Here is a 17047-nt window from a genome sequence, read left to right as displayed (position 1 = left end):
CTTGTCCGCGGATGATGACGTCATCTACATGCCCCGGTCGGCTATTTGTAGTTTCAATCCACCGTGCAACATGAAATGTGAATAGTGGGGTTCTACTTTTACTCTAAAAATGTGAGTCGTTCCCTCCGAACACAAAGACTGCTTGACACATATAGTTATTTATTTATCTCCCGAGTGCAAAGCAGGATCAGAGCAGCCTTACGGTGGGACATGTTTATGTTTAAATAACCAGGGCGGGCAGTGGGTGTCTCCTCACCCTTTTTAGCTGCTGAATCATGTCTGACAAGTTTCCCCACCGAGCTTGAAATCAAGGTGACTAAATCTGAAAGCAAAAGTGCATTCCGACAGCCAGCTTACTCCACCCACTCAGACCTTGAAGGAAACAGCCTCTTTCACAGACTCAATCTTTTACTTCACACAGAATTTCTTTTTTTTTCATCTTCATCTCTCAAAATATAATGTGAATGCACGAATATAAGAAACATATTTTAAATTTGGAAGAAAATGGAAGAGCACATTTGAATCACATGGCAAGAGGATAGAGTTGTAATTATATTTTCAATCACATAGGCACTGCAGTTTGTGTACAAATTAGGTACATCTTTTGTCACACCCCCACAAAAATAAATGGACAACAAAGACGCTGGAGGACAGGAGTTTAGATGTTGCGCATTGATTGTGGTGTCACATTTGAATACCAAACAATCCTGTCTGTGGCTACAGAGCGAGAATCAATCCATTCTGTGATCCTCCTGCATGTAAAGATAAATGCATTGACCGAGTAACACGTAGCTGCATCCAAGTCGTAGCTAAAACAAAAGGTCCATCCATCTTCTGTCAGAGATTAGTCTATTTTGTTGGTCAGCGGCGGCTCCTTATGTGTCTGTGTCGATCCTGTGAGCTGCAGATGAGACAAGAACAAGGAATTTGGTAATTACTGTTGACAGGCACATGAAGGCAGCAGGTGAACTGACTGTGAATTTAAGGAGAAAGCAGAGTTAATATATTCCAATATGTTGCGTCACACATCTAAAAAGCCTCTGTGTTCAAGTCAATTAGTCCTGCTGTCGCTCGCGTGCACATCTGAGACAAGGACAACGTATTCGGCACTGAAGGTGGATCTTTGCTCAAACCCCAAAGGAAAGTTTCTTTGGTGTTCTTCATGAAAGAACTCACATTGCTTTGGTATCCTGAGTGGTTCTGTGTCTCCCGAAAGGACCTGATGCATGACACCACGGAACTGATACAGCACCTTTAGGCTCTTCTCCTCCCCGATGCAGGGGTCGTAGAACCCTGGAAGTCCAGACTGCAACAGAAACATCCACTTCAGAAGTAGATCATCTTCAACCAGGGGAAAAAACCCCCCAAACTTTTCTGACCTTGATGGCCTCCGTTAGGATGAGTTTTGAGTCTTTGACTAGACACTGCAGTGGCACGGTCACGTCAATGACCTTTGCCCTCTCGTGTTTTCTGCTGTTGTCAGTGACAAACTTGCCATACCAAGCGTTCAGGATGATGAGACCTGGGGAAGATTGCAGTGTAAATCTTCAGTGAGAGAGAGATCAGGGCTTTTTCCTACTTGTTGTTGTAAGAATTGAGATGTTAAGAGTGTCAAAGACAGACAGACAAAAGTCAAACGGCTGGGACAATTTGACGTTATCCCAATAAGTGGGTGTCCCTCTGCCTGATCTTCAGTGAGCCTGAGTTTTTTGAGAGACCTCTGTTTGGACAAGACAGAAGAAAACGTAGCTGTGTCCGACCCATTTCACAGCAGTCCTACACCCAAGGACGACACTTGATCACTTTGATGGTGCGAATCCTTTGATCAGCTCCTCCACAGGGCTCAAGTTATCCGTGTCCTTCTGTTTACCTTCAACCGGATATGACATGTAAATTATAAATATTGATGTTGGGGAGAAACACAGATATTTCAAATCCCCCACACACTCCTATTAAGCCAGGAGATGTCCAAAAGCCTATTCCTTCCATTTAAGTACATTTTGGTTTCATCATTCACGCGCTGTATCAGCTCTGTCCTTGTCATTGCGTAAACTGCTGCCTTTATTTCAACAGTGGCAGCACTAAAAGACCACTGATGGCACAAAAAAACTCAGTAACCTTGCCGTGGCAGGTGCTGCAAGACAGTTATGACTTGTTAAAATCCCTTAGGTAGATATTATGCAGAAGGCTGTCAGACTTTTTTTTTTGCATGTATACTCATCCAAGGCATAATCAAAAACCAATTATCATCAGCCAAAAATAGGCTGCTTTGGGGTCCTGTGAAGACATGATGAGGCATATTGGCTAATAAACATCAAGACGTGAAAAGAAGCACTCATCATTGTCACACAGTTCAAAGAGAAATACTTGACTTTTTGTTTTCTCTTGACTCCAAGGACTGAGTTGCGATGAATACACATTAACAGGAAAGCAAAATTATCAGAATAAAACCTTTGAAATGGCTTCAGAGAAGTGTTTGGTAACATGATGTCAACATTAAAATTGACAACAATCCCGCTGAAACAAACAAACGCTCTCCCCTCTGTGATCCATGAGCTTGAACGCTACATTTAACATTTAATTAAATTACAAATACACAGCACAAAACACCACTTTTCAATCGGTTTTGCACACTGTGAAATGCCCCAGCACCACAACACTACTTGGTTTAACTATGGGCAGCAAGAAACACCCTTTTAGTGCTCTCTAAATTCATTGTGAAAAAACATTTTTAAGCGCTGTAATTCAAATTTCTACTCCTCTGCATTTGATAAAACGTTTCATACAACTTCCGTTAGTGGCTGGGTGGGCAATTACTGAGCACTTGGTGAACAGCGTTCTAAAAAGTGCTACATAAATAAAGCTGAACTTATTGAGCCAAAGCCAAAACACTGTTAAAATGTAACTTGAATTTTGCTACTTTAGTAAGACATGATTTGCTTAAAATATGTTATTGTCATTGATTCTACATTTTCTCAGTGGGTTAGGGTTAGCCTCAGTATCAATCATAAATGTTGGAATATAGTGCAAATTCGGCAATACAAACAATATATGGCCACTTCTACTTTTCTTTAAGTTTCTAGAATTTGGATATGAATGAAGGAATAAATGTAAAAGATGATAAGGGCCGCATGTGGCCCCCGAGCCACACTTTGTCCTCCTCTGGGCGAAAACATAACAACCTGAAATCAGCCTTTACTTCAGCAGATCGAATCGGATGTCGGACGTTTCGGCCGCAGAAACAACCAATATAGCTGGGATTGATTTTGTCTTTACACAACCCATGATCATTCCCTGCAATCTGACGCCTGCCAAGGCAACACTTGAGTTTTCAGCATTCAAATGGGTCTCACACAATGACCACTAGATGGGCTTCTGATCCCAGTCGGATCTGTAACAAAGCCTCACCCAAAATGAAGGCAGTGCAACCAGACCAGAAGTAGCTGTTTAAAATTCACTGCAGATGTCAGGAGTAAAACTGTCTTTTACAAAAAGGAGTCAAGGAACCCTTTTTAAAACCAGCATATAATCATTGGGGGAAGTAAAACTTATCACTTATAAGCTACTGAACTCACCCATCCTTGACTCTTCTGCCTCAATAATCCTTCGCACAGACTCCTGCATGAGCAAGACCTTGCAAAAAAAAGAGGAGGCGGCAATGAGGTTTGTAGAATACAAATCACATGCTTGTACATCTGTGGGATTTTGATTCTCTATATAACATTGTAAAAGAAGTTTGGCGTTTGAGCAGCATAAAGCTCTGACTGAACTCACTGCAGACTCAGCCTCCTGCTTCTTCCTGGCGATGTCAGAGGCCGAGCTCTCACGCTGCTTCTCCAGGTCTCTGTTGAGTTGAAAGACAAGTGAAGGAATCAAAACTGCCCGAGGTGATGCACACGCTGTGTCCACCAATAACACTTCTTGCATTAAATAGCCAATTTAAGCTCCAAGTTCCTTACTGCTCCTTCTGGGCTCGCATGTAAGGCTGGATAATGAGCCGCTGCATGGCGAGGTAAAAAACCAGTGGTCCGACTGTGGCGTAAAATACCGCACTGGGCAGGAGATTGTCGGTCAAGTGAATCGGGAAGAAGTACGTCTGACTGGCTCTGTTCAGCCTGGAAAAAAGAGAAATGACCCAAAGTTTTACTCTTGCTGTCCAACAGTCCCTTTGCTGTGAATACAATACTTGTCAGATAGATCTCATGTATATAAATTAGGGATGCGATTTGATTTAAAAAGTCTCAATTAATCGCAGTTTAATGGCATAAGAATCTTTGGTTCAGGGAGGATTCCTCCATGTTTGTCGTTGTTGTTGTTGTTGAGCAAACTGTTCAATTATTATTATTTTTTTGTAATCAATTAATTGTAATAATGTTGTAATTAATTAATCGTAACTAACTTGTTAAAGTCCAACCACTAATATAAATAAAATTTAACTTCATCTGAACTGCACAACAAAGCATGACTGGAACAGAAGAAGTCAGGACTCACTTGATCTTGAGGGAGACACCCTGAGGCACACCAACACTGACAGTAGCACCCAGAACACTGTGTCGACTGATCTTCCGTTCAGCTCCATACTCACACACAGTCCCAAAAAACCCAAATCTACAAGGCAAACACAAAAGATACATAGTTTTTTCCCCTCCTCTTTCTCGCAATGATGATCTACACCACAGATCAAACCATCTCCATCAACACAAGCATGGAAATGTTTTAATGAATGTTATTCTGGAAAACATGTTTACTGTCATTAATATTCAATAATTCAATAAGCATACTTGAGTGATCCTTTTATCTTAGTCTGATCTTCATCCTGGAACTTGTACTGATAGCTTGTCATCATGAACGTGTGAGGGATGCCAAGCTGTTCCAAGACACAAGAAAACACTGTTTTGTTTATTCGACCTTCAACAGCAACACAATAAAATGTTTATTTTCCCTCGATCATGAATGAGTCATTGGACATTAAAAAGAGCAACATTTATTCAACTACATTAAAGATATAATCAAGGTCAACATATGAAACTGACTGCTCACCTGAACTGCAAAGGTAAAATGGCTGCTCTTCGTGTCGCGCACTATGCTGGTGTTCATTGAAGAGTTAATCCCCCATCTCCACTGCAGATATCCCATCGTGTTCTTGTCCAGATGACGGGCCAGAACTGTAGTGACGCTGGGACGGACACCTCTAGATGAAAACTGGAGGCCACCCTGACCAGTCAGGAAGCTAGAAGACCACAAGATATGTTGTGTCATGTCATGTCATCTCATCTCATCTCATGACATGATATGATATGATCAGGTCTAAGCTTGATGACATACCACCGATGGGTCAAGTTTCTGAAAATCTTGATTCCAAAAAGAGGTCCGTGTACATCGCCACCACCAATTTCTATCTGTAAAGTAAACACACACAACTTAGGTTCATTTTTTTGTGACTGAACAAAACCCTGTGTCTGAAACACATGAAATGTAGGCCTTATGTATGGTATTATGGTATTATTATTTATTTTAATATTGAAAATTAAAATACATATATAAAAAAAAAAGAAAAGACAGAAATCTTTCATTCCCTACAAAAGTCATTGATTGGTTTTCAATGGGACACACAAGGTATACAAACAAAGCCAACAACAACTAAAAAAAAAGGATTACAAGTGCCCAATTCTAAACTAAAGAACACCTTTAACTGTGAACATAACAAACCTCTCTCCAACCCTTGGAGGACGTCACTCTTCTCAAGGCCAAATTAATGGTGCCACCTCCATTTCCATTGTGTGTCGACAAGGAGCCAGACAGAATGGCTGTGTCTTTTGTGGTGAGAGGAGCCTGCGGACACAGGAGCGGTCTGTGAATTCATCTTCCTTATCTGACAATGGAGGGAAACATTTGGTCACAATACATCCCACGACCGCATCAGTGAAACTGATGAGGCTTGGGGTTGTCAATATATATATTGACAAAGTTCTGGCACCATTCATCTCTGTCCAAAGGAATACAATTAACACTTACAGAATACCTAAAACTTTGGTCAAGTTTTTAGCTTCATCATAGAAAGTTTGGACCACTGCTTTCGCCACTGAACCTGGCCCTGTTTACCTCGATAGATTGTGATATGTGCATCCTGTTGATTTCAACATGGGGGATCCCCCCTCCCACCATGTCATCAAAGTCCTCCTCATACGGGTCAAAGAGATCCGTGGCATTGATGCCAACACTGATAGTTCCCTGTAGCAACACAGATTATTTTACTGTTATTCCGAAAAACAGCACTTGAGTTTTGCTTAAACCAAACAAACCTTGGGGTTGGTCCTCTGCAGGAGCCGTCTTTCTTCTCGCTCTTTTTGAAGACGCTCATATTCTTCTCGAATTTCAGCTGGTGTTCGCTTTCTCTCCACCACCTTGAGAATAATAAAAAATAAGCAAGGAGGTCCTTACGCTCGCATCATTCTGGCAAAGATTAGGTCACCTCCATCAAACTCAGCCATAATTCCTCATAAAATAAGCCCTCATTTTTGCTTTATTGCAACACAAGTAAGAACAACTGTGATTGCAAGTGCAATGACAATAAGGGTTGTTGCTAAAGATTCAAGCAAATGGGAAATTCTTACCTCCCATCCTTCAACGTCAAGGCCCCGCTTTCCATAGATGTCATATATAGCCCTTGCCTGTGGGTCGCTGAGAACTAGCGACAAAGCATATTGTTAGTTCATGTCTCAAATGTAAATTACAGTTTTAAATCAAATGCAACTTCAGCATTCCGGGCTTACCTTCATATGCTTCATGTACAAGGTTAAAAAGCTGCTCAGCTTGTCGCTTGAGCTCAGGATCCCGATGTTTGTCTGGGTGATACAACATGCATAGCCGTCTGTACGCTGCTTTCAGCTCATCTTGTGTGGCCTGAAATTGTGACAAAAGGACAGTTAATCCGTTTCATCCTGATAAAAAAAAATGAATTAGCACTAAATTTCTGTAAGTTTTTTTTATTTTATGGGAGGAAATACGAGTGCCTGAAGGTAGACCACATACCAAGGGTGGAGGGCAAACACCAGAGTTTTTTACGTTCTAACATGAATAGTATTTCCATAAGCAACAGTTACATTTTAATACACTACACAACAATCGCTAGAATGTCTAAAACGTGCGCTTTTTCCTTCATCTCAGAACGAGTCTGAGTCAAACAGTCGGTGAAACCACAGTTCCACCGTTCACATTCCTCGAGCGCTAACAGGAGCCGCCAGACCAGTATTGGGCTTTGATCCAGAGTCACTTCAGCTTCATTCTAAAGCAAGGTAAGCGACATTAAGTAGTTTAAAGCTGCTTCAGATCGCAGCTAAAGCCAGCCACACTGAGCACACACCAATGTCGAGGGTCACAAGCTAGCCACATTGCTAGCGTTTAACGTCTACACACTCACAGCGACACATGATAATCAAACACCCCTCACAGCGAACGATTTCTACATTAATTGGCTGACATGGCCTGGGGATAGATCTTTAATTAGTACCTCTCTTCTGACATTTAGCAGCGAATAATAATCATCATTGGAGATCTCATCATCGTCCAAGGCAGACGCCATATTTACACCCGGTCATTTCTTCTTCGTTGGAGTGACGCAACGTTGCCTCTGCGGCCCTCTTGTGTTGCGGAGGAATAATGCAAAAATATTTATTATATTCGGTTCCGTGCACCTGCTAATCAGCTAATATATTTTGAATGTAACACTCTTATGGTGTAATATTGTCACATCGTTGAATTACAAATAAAATTAAAAGACTGTGACCTGTGACCTAAAAATGCACCCTAGTGGGTCTGAACATGCAGTTGGAGATTTAAATATACAAAATAAAGTAAAATTGCGTTTTAATTCATCTTAAAAGAGGCCTACAGACACCACAGCACAAATAGTTTTTTACCTTTTTAGTTTTTTTTGTTTTTTTTTCTATGATGTCATCACTGTTGGTGTCTTTTATACACAATTTCATCTAGTTTTTTTTTTTTTTTAATGTATATATATTTAGTTCAAACATCTTTGCTCATGGATAAAAATACATTTTAACCGACAAATCCCCTTCTAATATATATTTAGACTTCTGTGTCTCTTATCAGAAGTAGTTAATGATAACTTAACTTTTTGTCATTCATTTTTCAGAGGCATTTTGTTTTTGTGCTGAGGCGCTGTCCTTTCAGCACCACCCACACAGCAGTTCTACGCTGAAGAGGTACAACATGTAATATAGGACAAAGGGGGTTTCTCCCTAAGAGCAGCAGTTGGCTGGAGTGCCAAAAGCAAAGTACATTAAGCTCAATGATCTGTAATTAGATTGCTTTTAGTAATTCACATGGCCATACAGTTCTCAGGCCTGTGCAACAACCTTTTTAATGATACTGTCTGCACAGGGAAGAGTGTTCCGAGTTAATGCCTGCCAGCTGAGCAAGGTTTCATCATTAGAAATTGGTGAAATCTGGAACACCCTCCAGCAGCATTCAGTGAATGGAAGGAATCGGGAATCTTCCAAGGCCATTCCTCATTCAGTCCTCAGGCTTTTGCATGTTAACGGATGACTGATTGGATTTGTACAGTATATAGCATTGATGACTGTGCTGTTGCAAAAGCATTGAGCAGGGCTTTGTGATGCACACCACAATTATCAATCATCAACAACGTTATCTTATGAGGGACCAAGAAAAACAGCAGTAGGGTGGGATTTCACCACTGTTCATTTAGGATAGGATGGAGAACTTTGGAGTGTGACAATGAAGAAACGTGCTGAGGGCAAAGCATTCCGTTTTCTATTGTTGTCTAGGTTAGCAAGAAGTTGACCTCTTTGTGTTTCAGCATTTCCCATCAGGGGTTGCCACAGAAGTTGACCAGTCTGAGCTCAACAACTGGCCCCTCTACTGTAGCTGAGCAAGTCACGCCAGTTAAACATCTTGATTTCTCTGCAGGAAAGAAACGTAGAGCTGTCATGTTTGTTTGGACTTGGGGTCTCAAACCGGGCTGCAGTGGGTGCGGGTTTTTCTTCCAACTGAACAAGCAACACCTGACTGACCATCCACCGATGACAGTCTCCAGACACCTGACTGGTGAAAAGGTGTCCTTTAGAGTGGTTGGAACAAAAACCTGCACCCGCCGCGACCCTTTTGTGGGTCAGTTTGAGACCCTAGATTGCTTTTGGAAAGTGGCAGCAAGTGAAGTCAAAGGCTCTGCCACCTTTCTTCCTTACGAAAAAAAGTCAAACCAATGCAATTCACCTCAAAACCTGGACTCGCACCATTTCAAGCTGGGGACCGTGGTGCATTATTAGGCTTTTATTGTCTTCCTTCAACACGTTTGAAGTGAATTTTTGGTGGTATTTTTGCGAGAACAGCCAGCTGTTTCAATCGAATTAAATGAATGAGGAGTGTCTTTGACACAATTCTGCTTGTCTTCCATCATTAGAAATATCTAAATCTTGCTGTTTTTGAGCGTAATGACGCGTCACCGAAGCCACTCAAAAATCCAAACAAGGGAAGGTAGTTTGTGGGAGGAGCACACCTGTCAATCGCGCGCTCATGCCCAATAGGAAGTTCTCCTCCTCCGGACGGACTCGCCGCGTGCTCCTCCGCTCCCTCCTCGTGCTGTCCTCGCCGTGCACGCGCGTGGTACCCACGGTCGTGAGGAGGAGGAGGATGTTGCGCGTGAAGGGGAAATGGCTGCCGAAAACAAGCCGGAAGGTAAGAGAAATATAACAGCATGAATGCACGAGTAAGACCGTCGTGTGCTTGTGCTCGGCACTTCGCCGTGGTCGGGGGAAAACTGGAGCGAGCGGCCGCGCTGTTTGTTTCTCGCCGCTTCAAAGAGGCAGCCGAAACGTGGAGATATCACCTAGCCAGCTAATATTAGCCTTCATTCTAGCCAGCTACTCTTCCCGCCGTAGCCCGCAACTGAAGCACCGCACGGTTCGTCAAAAGTGCTATTTCACCGCTTACTCTTCTCGGTGTACGTGTTTAAGTTGTTTGGAACAAAGCTAAGTTGACGACAACATGTCGTCGACAGCGACTAACTTCTTCCCTTATTGCCAAGCAGTTGAAAAAGCAAGTGTCACTTCGCCTCCCGCTTCATTGACAGCTTCTTTCGAAGGCGATACAGTGACATTTGAAACGTTTCACGCCTATTAGAATGCTTGGTTTTCCATTCTGCGTGTTGAAATACTGCCGTTTTGTTGTCTTCTTGGTTTACTATCCTTTGTCTCAAACGCGGTTCGCGGTAATCATTCAGGGATAACGTTCGCCAAACGACTATAAACGCATTGTTCATTTGGTTTTAACCTCGGTCTCCTGCTCGCTTCAGTCTTCCGTGTCGCGTTGGAAATGAAATGCCATCACAGGAAACGGCTGCACGGAGAGTCGGCTTTCTAACATCTGCCCGCGAGAGAAAACGATGACTTCTGCGCTCTGGCGTCTTTCGTACGGCTCACTAACTTGAAATGAAAACCATTAGACTTTGTAGGACAATTTAAGAGAACAGATTAGTTCCACATAAGAATATTTAAGAGGGGAGTCGAACAATATAAGACTGTGTAATTCCCGCAACTGTCATCCATGCAAAGGATCTGTCGTGTTAGATTCGATTAAAGTATGTATTCATAACTGTTATACATGAAGTAAAATATGAGTCAAGGCGCCCTCCTATGAACACAGTTTGGGAGACTGAATATTTTCCTGACACTTATGGTAGTCTCGAGAGCATTTTGGTGACTATGCCCTATTAAAAAAAACACACAAAAAAACAACAACATAAAAATATGAGAATATATTTTCTATTTACGCTCGGAGAAATTGTTACAGTTGTGAAAGTCATGTGCGAATTCTTAAATTTGATCCCCACGAGGGGGTGATGTTGAGCTACAGAAGCAAAGTTGGCAAGTGAAGGATGTCAGTGTTTATATGTGTGAGACAATCAATGAAGACATCTGGGTTTATGATAGTAATGACTTCACCCTTGTGAATGTATTGTCATCATGTTTGCAGAGAGTGTCTTTATAAGTAGTGGTTCATGAAACCAAAGTAAGCCTCAGTGAAACGTCTAATTTTACAGTCCCACTGTTGAGAAGGTTATTTTAGAGGTTCCCCTGAGAATGGTCAACCTAGGAGCAGGGAGGAAGGACTGGAGACGACATTACCTTCATCTGAACTTAGTTTCTCAAAGATGGTGGTAGCCAGTGCTGTTGTTTTCGTTTTGTTGTCAGACTGTTATTAAGAGTTTGTCCTTGTAGCCTGCAGGTATTGTTTAACTCCCAGAGATGTTTGGCAGGTTTAATAATATCTTGTTGCAAAAGTGATTTTATCAATCCCTAAATCCCCGGACTTTGACCTTCATTACACACTTACATTGTAGGATATTTATTAGAAAACTGTGTCTTGTCCTTGGGACTTCTGTGTTTCACTGTTTTACAGAGACGATAGTTGAATGAGTAACCTCTCCCGGAGCTATTTTCTAAATACAAATCAGATAGCAATCCAGAAATGCTACTATAATCACTCAACTTTTCTTTTCCTCTTTTATCAAACATGTTTTTGTTGTTAGACGTCAGGGGAAATTGCAGAGCACTTTTTAGAAAATATACACAGTCTTAAGTTAGAAAGCTGTTTCTGCTATACTAAAATTAGAGCCAGACAACACCGTAACAAATGTAGTGCTTCCTAGAGACCATGTTTTAACAAAGCAAGAAATCTCATTGCTTATTTATTCCAGAAAACTCAACTTTAACCTTCAACCCTGCCATGCACACCCCAGCAAAGTATACACTGAGACTAACAAAATGCATGGAGATACACAAGCTGTCACAGAGATCTCCACACATATCTTTATAAACAACAAATGCCGAGTGATAAAAATAAAAACGCACAGAGCAAAACCACTACGCAGCAACATAGGCTTGTTGTGCAAACACAAATAGAAAGCAGACACACTTAGAGAGAGACACAAATACAACCATAACTAACATGTTTCAGGGGCATTATTGGGGGTAGAATTGTGAGTACTCTCTCCTACTTTAAAATTTGATACAAGTAAGTTGCTGGATCTGGACCTCTTCTTATCTTCAGTTTTTCTATTTTTCAGAAAAAGACATTAAAATTACATATACAAACCCCTGATCGGAATTACATAAGTTAAAACTGGGGAAAAGAGAGGGCAGAAACCATCCAAAGACACAGCTGTCGTAGATTAACACCAGTCTTACTGTTTCCCAGAGGCCCTCAAGACCTCTATTAGATCTCTTGCTGTGGCAGCAGCATGTTCTGTGCCTATTAGCTCCAGAAATTCCTCTGGCCACATACTCCTTTTGAGAGGGCTTCATCCGATGTGTTACAATTTTGCAAAGCAACCAGACAACATGGCCTTTTCTTTCTTTCTTTCTTTCTTTTTTTTATTAACAATGAGTCCTCTCAGTTGTATATTAATATTTCTAATTCAACTTTAACTAAGTCAACACAGTTGTAAAGAATGTGATACCCTTCCCCCCTTTAATTTGCAGCCAAATGCAGTTCATAAAGTCCCATGCTGTTTTCAGTCACTCAATGTTCAGTCTAAGGCAGTGAAACATCAAGTAAACACTTAGTCAGCCGTTAACTCAGAGAATTGCTTATGCAGCAGTGTAATATTGTCTCTCTGTATTGTAAATAAGGATGAATTTTTCTGCTCATGATTGTTTTGTGTTGAATCTGAAGATGTGTTGCACAAAGCTTTAAATTGAATCGGTGAGGTGTGCTTGTGCGATGGTTGACAAAATGTTTGTCATCGTCTTTAACTGACCCCCTCACTCGGTCTGACTGATCGCATGGATTTAATTGTGTTTACTATTATCACAATTGAGAGTGCTCTCGTGAAACAGAGCTGATGCTTATTACAGGCTAAGAACTGTGACAATTATATGATACTCTATTGGCATAATTACCATAGTGATGCACGTTATGGATGTGATGCCAGATGACACCAATAAATGATTTCCACTTCATTGCAGTGCCAATAGCTAATATTAACAGTTGCAAATCAGACATGAATACAGATGGAAAAAGTACACAACCTCATGACACATGTCATCTCACAACACATATACTGTATATATATACAAAATGTATTGACTCAGGAATTTAGCTAGTGCTTGAAATTCTTCCATCAAATGTATATCGTTTAACAAATGAGTTTCGTAAGCACACAAACAAGATAAAAAGATTGAGTTGTTTCTTAATTAATGTACTTTATTCTATTACATGCTTTGAATGGATTGCATTTTTGACACATCCCAGTTGCATTAATGAAGTAATAAGATCCATTTTATTGCATTAGCAATTTTCTGACTTCCTCTGTTGCCTTGCTTTTGCAGATGAGCGATGTGATTAAAAACAGTACAATAGACCAAATCTGATTCAGATATCTCTCGTCGATTGACTTTATAATGCTTTTTTTAATGTTTACTTTGGAAGTAATTGTTGTTTAATTTTCCTGATTTATTTGCACATTTTTCCGAAATACTGATCAGTCAACAGTAATAACTAATGCTGAAATGATGCTATCGTGTCAATGAAAAAAAGAAGATAAAGATCATAGGATGTAAGATGAAATTAAGCCTTAAGCCAGTTTTAACTGTTATGCAGTGCTTAAAAAAACTTAAACTTAAATTTAATTACTCAGAACTTCAGCATTTTTAAAGGTTCAGGGTACTTACTTGCTTCTCAGTCCACATTGTACAAGACTTCAACAAGACTCCCCTTGTACTGATTGTGTATTGATACTCATATTATGGGACACAAGAGAAACAGTGAAATTAACATGACAGTCTTCTTAAAAAGTGATACAGTCACCCACACAGTCGATGCGATGACTGCGTTGCTGAAGGAGTGGGTCACGGCTGCCTTAGAGGCAACGTTCTCTGCATGCTTTAGGGCTCAAATTATCGGCACTTGCTACCACGTAAACCTGTGATTTACCAGAATTATCAGTCCAAATAGAGGCATGCATCCGTAATGAAAACTGTAATTTCTGTGTAACTGTGTACTTGTGTAGGATGTGTGTTTGCATGTGGAGGGATAAGAGGTTGCTTCTTTTTCCCGATTTTTCCCTACTTTTCTCTCTGCTTCCTGAAGGACTGAAGAAAGTTCGTAATCCGGATCGAATGTACAGATCAGCAGTGTGTTATGCTGGCCACGGTCCACCTAAGAGTATCAGTGATGACACAGAGACCAACAGTAAGAGTCAGTTATTAATACTGCATTCCTGCTGCGAGAGGCCACTCGCTGGCCAATCAATTATTCATCCATCGATTCATTTATTTACTTCTTGATTTCATCTGTCCCCATGCCCCCACCGCACAGTCTCCCCCCCCCCCTTTTCCCTTTTGTTCTCCTCCAGCACAACACCTCCTACGGCTGCTCTGTTGATTGAAGTGTCTGCTTTACGGGATCACGCTGTCAATAGCTGAAGTGTTGTCGTTAACTAAGAGTGATTGTTTCAGGTTCAGGCCACGGGATCAGGACCTGAGCAGACCCTCGGAGAAAAAGCTTACACTTTAAGCCATCAATAATGGCTCTCCACTTGCCCTTTTTTCTGCTAAACCTACATTTGTTGTAAAGAGGGAACCCAGGGAGGAAAACCTTCAGTTCTGCTGAGAACCTTTTGATGAGTTTCCAAGTGCTAGTCAATGGTACCGAAAGAAACAAGACTTCTACCACTCATTCTTTGGTTGAACAGCATGATATTGAAAGTTTAAATTAGGGCAATAAATTCCTTTCTAGCGTAGAGGAGTATGTAGTCTATCGAAAACATACTGAAAGATAAAAAAAAACAAAATAGGAGGGATTCTTTTTTCAGGGTAAACACCAACATTGGCAAACATATTTCTTTTAACAGTTTGTCTTTGATCAGTATTTTGGCTTCAGATTGTTGCTGATTGAAAAATAGAGATGTGATTTTATTTTTACATGCCTGTACTGGTCCCTGTTCACATGAAGTTTTAACAGAAAATGTAGTAGTAAACGGTAATACATTGTCATTTTTAACAGGAAGGTCAGATTTTACAATGTACATTCCACGCTGCTGAGAGTGCCTCAATTGTTTCAAATAATTCAGAGTATTTTGAAACGAGTAATGAAACAGATCGGCTGATGCAGATCGGTGACTCGTGGGTGCGGGTCTTTGATACAGTCAGAAGTCTGACAGCTGTGACTCACAGTAAGCGGTGCCAGTCTTGCTACTTTGCTTGGTATTACACTTTCCTGCTCCGTTGCACACATTAAGCTATTTAGGCATCAGGACTTTCAGCCTCTTTAAGTCACACTCAGGCTGAATTGTGCAGCTGAAACAGGCAGGTCAGCCATTGATCTGAGTAATCGTCTGAGTAATTGTGGGAGTAGTTATGATACAGAACAGGCTTTGTTTGTGTGCAAGTGTAAGCAGGCGGTAGAGGGAGCCGAGTGAGAGAGGACTCACTCCTGCTCTGCTTGAGATGGGCTTATAATGGAAGAGTGGTCAGAAGGAAAACAGGTTACTGTCATTTAGTTGGAGGCATTAACTGCATGTGCATGTTTGACATCCCTTGATCATGATTTTGAGTCATTGTCAGTGGATTAGAAAGGCTTCACTTATGGCCATAAAGAAATTTGCGTCTGTTTGTTTAACATAAAAAATTTGATGGATTGATATCGTCGGGACTGTTCGGCTCCCAGTCAGATCAAAAGTCAAGTTGTTACTGTCAAAGGAAACATTATCTACCACACTCTCTGTGTTATGTGTAACACAGGTCCCATTTGTGAACGTGAGAAGCCACTCAGCATCACAAAGAAGTTCAGCATAAATTCTCTTGTTGCTGGGTGCCTAGTCATTTCACTGCACGAGTGTTATCGAACAGGCTAAAGGCCACAATGATAAACATAATTGCTTTCCATCTCGAGAGATGGCGATGAGCATACGAACCCTTCAAGGAAAATAAGGATTTCTGCATTAATTGACTTGTTTTGAAGCAAATTATTTATTGGACGTAATGTTTTAATTTGTTCAAATAAATGTAACTTTGTTTTGACGCAAATAGTTGGCAACTGTTCTCTTTATTCAAGTATTGAATTGTCTACTTTAGAGAAATGTTGCAAAGCACCAAAACATAATGAACGGCACAAGTGATATCCCTAGAATTGAATACTTTGTGTATCGCCTTTGTCTTGCCATGCAAATCTCTTTTTTGATATGCCTCATATGTGGTGCTTATTGCATGCCTTAAAAATTATATGACATTTTGTTAATTGTACTCAGAGCCAGGGGCTAGAAAACATAGTTTATGCAAAAATCTATATAGCTGTCAACAGCAACGAAATCTGATCACAAATCAAGGAAGCATTGACTAATTGAGTGATTGGAGTTGCTTGTTTCTGCACTAAAGTTAATATATATTGTCATTGACTGGCACATAATGGGTCTGAAAGTCATGACATTTGTCCAGAAATTATTATTGACAGCTGCAATAATCTGGTTCTTATTTGAGTGACTGAAGAGTGTCCATAATGTGAGACTAGAGGGAAAAGAGATCTTTTCTGTAAATGCCATGCCAGTGGTCTCCAGAATGTGAAAGCTTGCTCTCTTCCTCTGTCACTGTTTCACAGCAAGATTGACTGGTTTGTATTTAACACCATGTCATGAGTAAACTTACTGCACCTCAGACTTTTTTTTCTCAAGCTGTTGTTATTGTGGCAGCACCCAGTCCATGTTCAGCCTGCAGTCTGTGGTTGGTCATTGACTTGCCTTCTCAATTGTGCTGTTACCCGATGTTCTATAAATTGCGATTTCATTGTGAATTAATACATAGTGTATCATATGTGTTCATATCAGCACAGAGAGGCAATGCAATGTGTTTATAGAGAAGCTTCGATCAATTTGAATATCTGAAAAATCTTGTGAAATGTGAAAAAGGTCTGGCTTGAGCAAAAAAATGCTGAAGTATGAGCCTCAAACAAACCTATCAAAATACATCTATTAAGTGGGCTCTGACATGTATTTTGTGTGCTAATCTTA

The 17047-nt window shown here is 40.7% G+C and overlaps 2 protein-coding genes across 16 annotated transcripts in view; one reads left to right on the top strand and one right to left on the bottom strand.

The window, feature by feature from the left end:
* Window positions 1-177: 177 nt before the first annotated feature.
* dnajc11a (DnaJ (Hsp40) homolog, subfamily C, member 11a) lies at window positions 178-7636 on the bottom strand. 2 transcript variants are annotated; one of them, XM_053849492.1, is made up of 16 exons: window positions 7033-7189; window positions 6774-6903; window positions 6615-6688; window positions 6303-6404; window positions 6103-6231; window positions 5710-5832; window positions 5326-5399; window positions 5041-5230; window positions 4782-4867; window positions 4492-4608; window positions 3960-4115; window positions 3775-3844; window positions 3576-3633; window positions 1380-1522; window positions 1177-1306; window positions 178-901 (listed from the first exon to the last, which is right to left on the bottom strand). In XM_053849492.1, exons 2-16 carry the CDS (start codon window positions 6859-6861, stop codon window positions 876-878), a joined length of 1566 nt encoding a protein of 521 aa, XP_053705467.1. In that variant the 5' UTR covers window positions 6862-6903; window positions 7033-7189; the 3' UTR covers window positions 178-875. The 2 variants fall into 2 exon arrangements, with proteins under 2 accessions (XP_053705467.1, XP_053705465.1); XM_053849490.1 differs by lacking the exon at window positions 7033-7189 and adding an exon at window positions 7511-7636 and having other exon boundaries at window positions 180-901.
* A 1976-nt stretch (window positions 7637-9612) lies between these two features.
* The window catches only part of camta1a (calmodulin binding transcription activator 1a), a 268368-nt gene continuing 260933 nt past the window's right edge, over window positions 9613-17047 (top strand). For 8 of the 14 annotated variants that reach the window (XM_053849461.1, XM_053849464.1, XM_053849459.1 and 5 more), the window contains exons 1-2: window positions 9633-9720; window positions 14134-14241. In XM_053849461.1, coding sequence (XP_053705436.1) covers window positions 9696-9720; window positions 14134-14241 — 133 coding nt within the window. In that variant the 5' untranslated portion in view covers window positions 9633-9695. Of the gene's footprint in view, window positions 9721-14133; window positions 14242-17047 lie in introns of all 14 variants that reach the window. The other 6 variants (XM_053849470.1, XM_053849462.1, XM_053849469.1 and 3 more) reach the window with 2 other exon arrangements.

Source organism: Synchiropus splendidus, chromosome 18 (assembly GCF_027744825.2).
Source record: "Synchiropus splendidus isolate RoL2022-P1 chromosome 18, RoL_Sspl_1.0, whole genome shotgun sequence".
NCBI lineage: Eukaryota > Metazoa > Chordata > Actinopteri > Syngnathiformes > Callionymidae > Synchiropus > Synchiropus splendidus.
The sequence above is the reverse complement of the archived record's forward strand: the minus strand, read 5'-3'. Positions and strand labels throughout refer to the sequence as shown.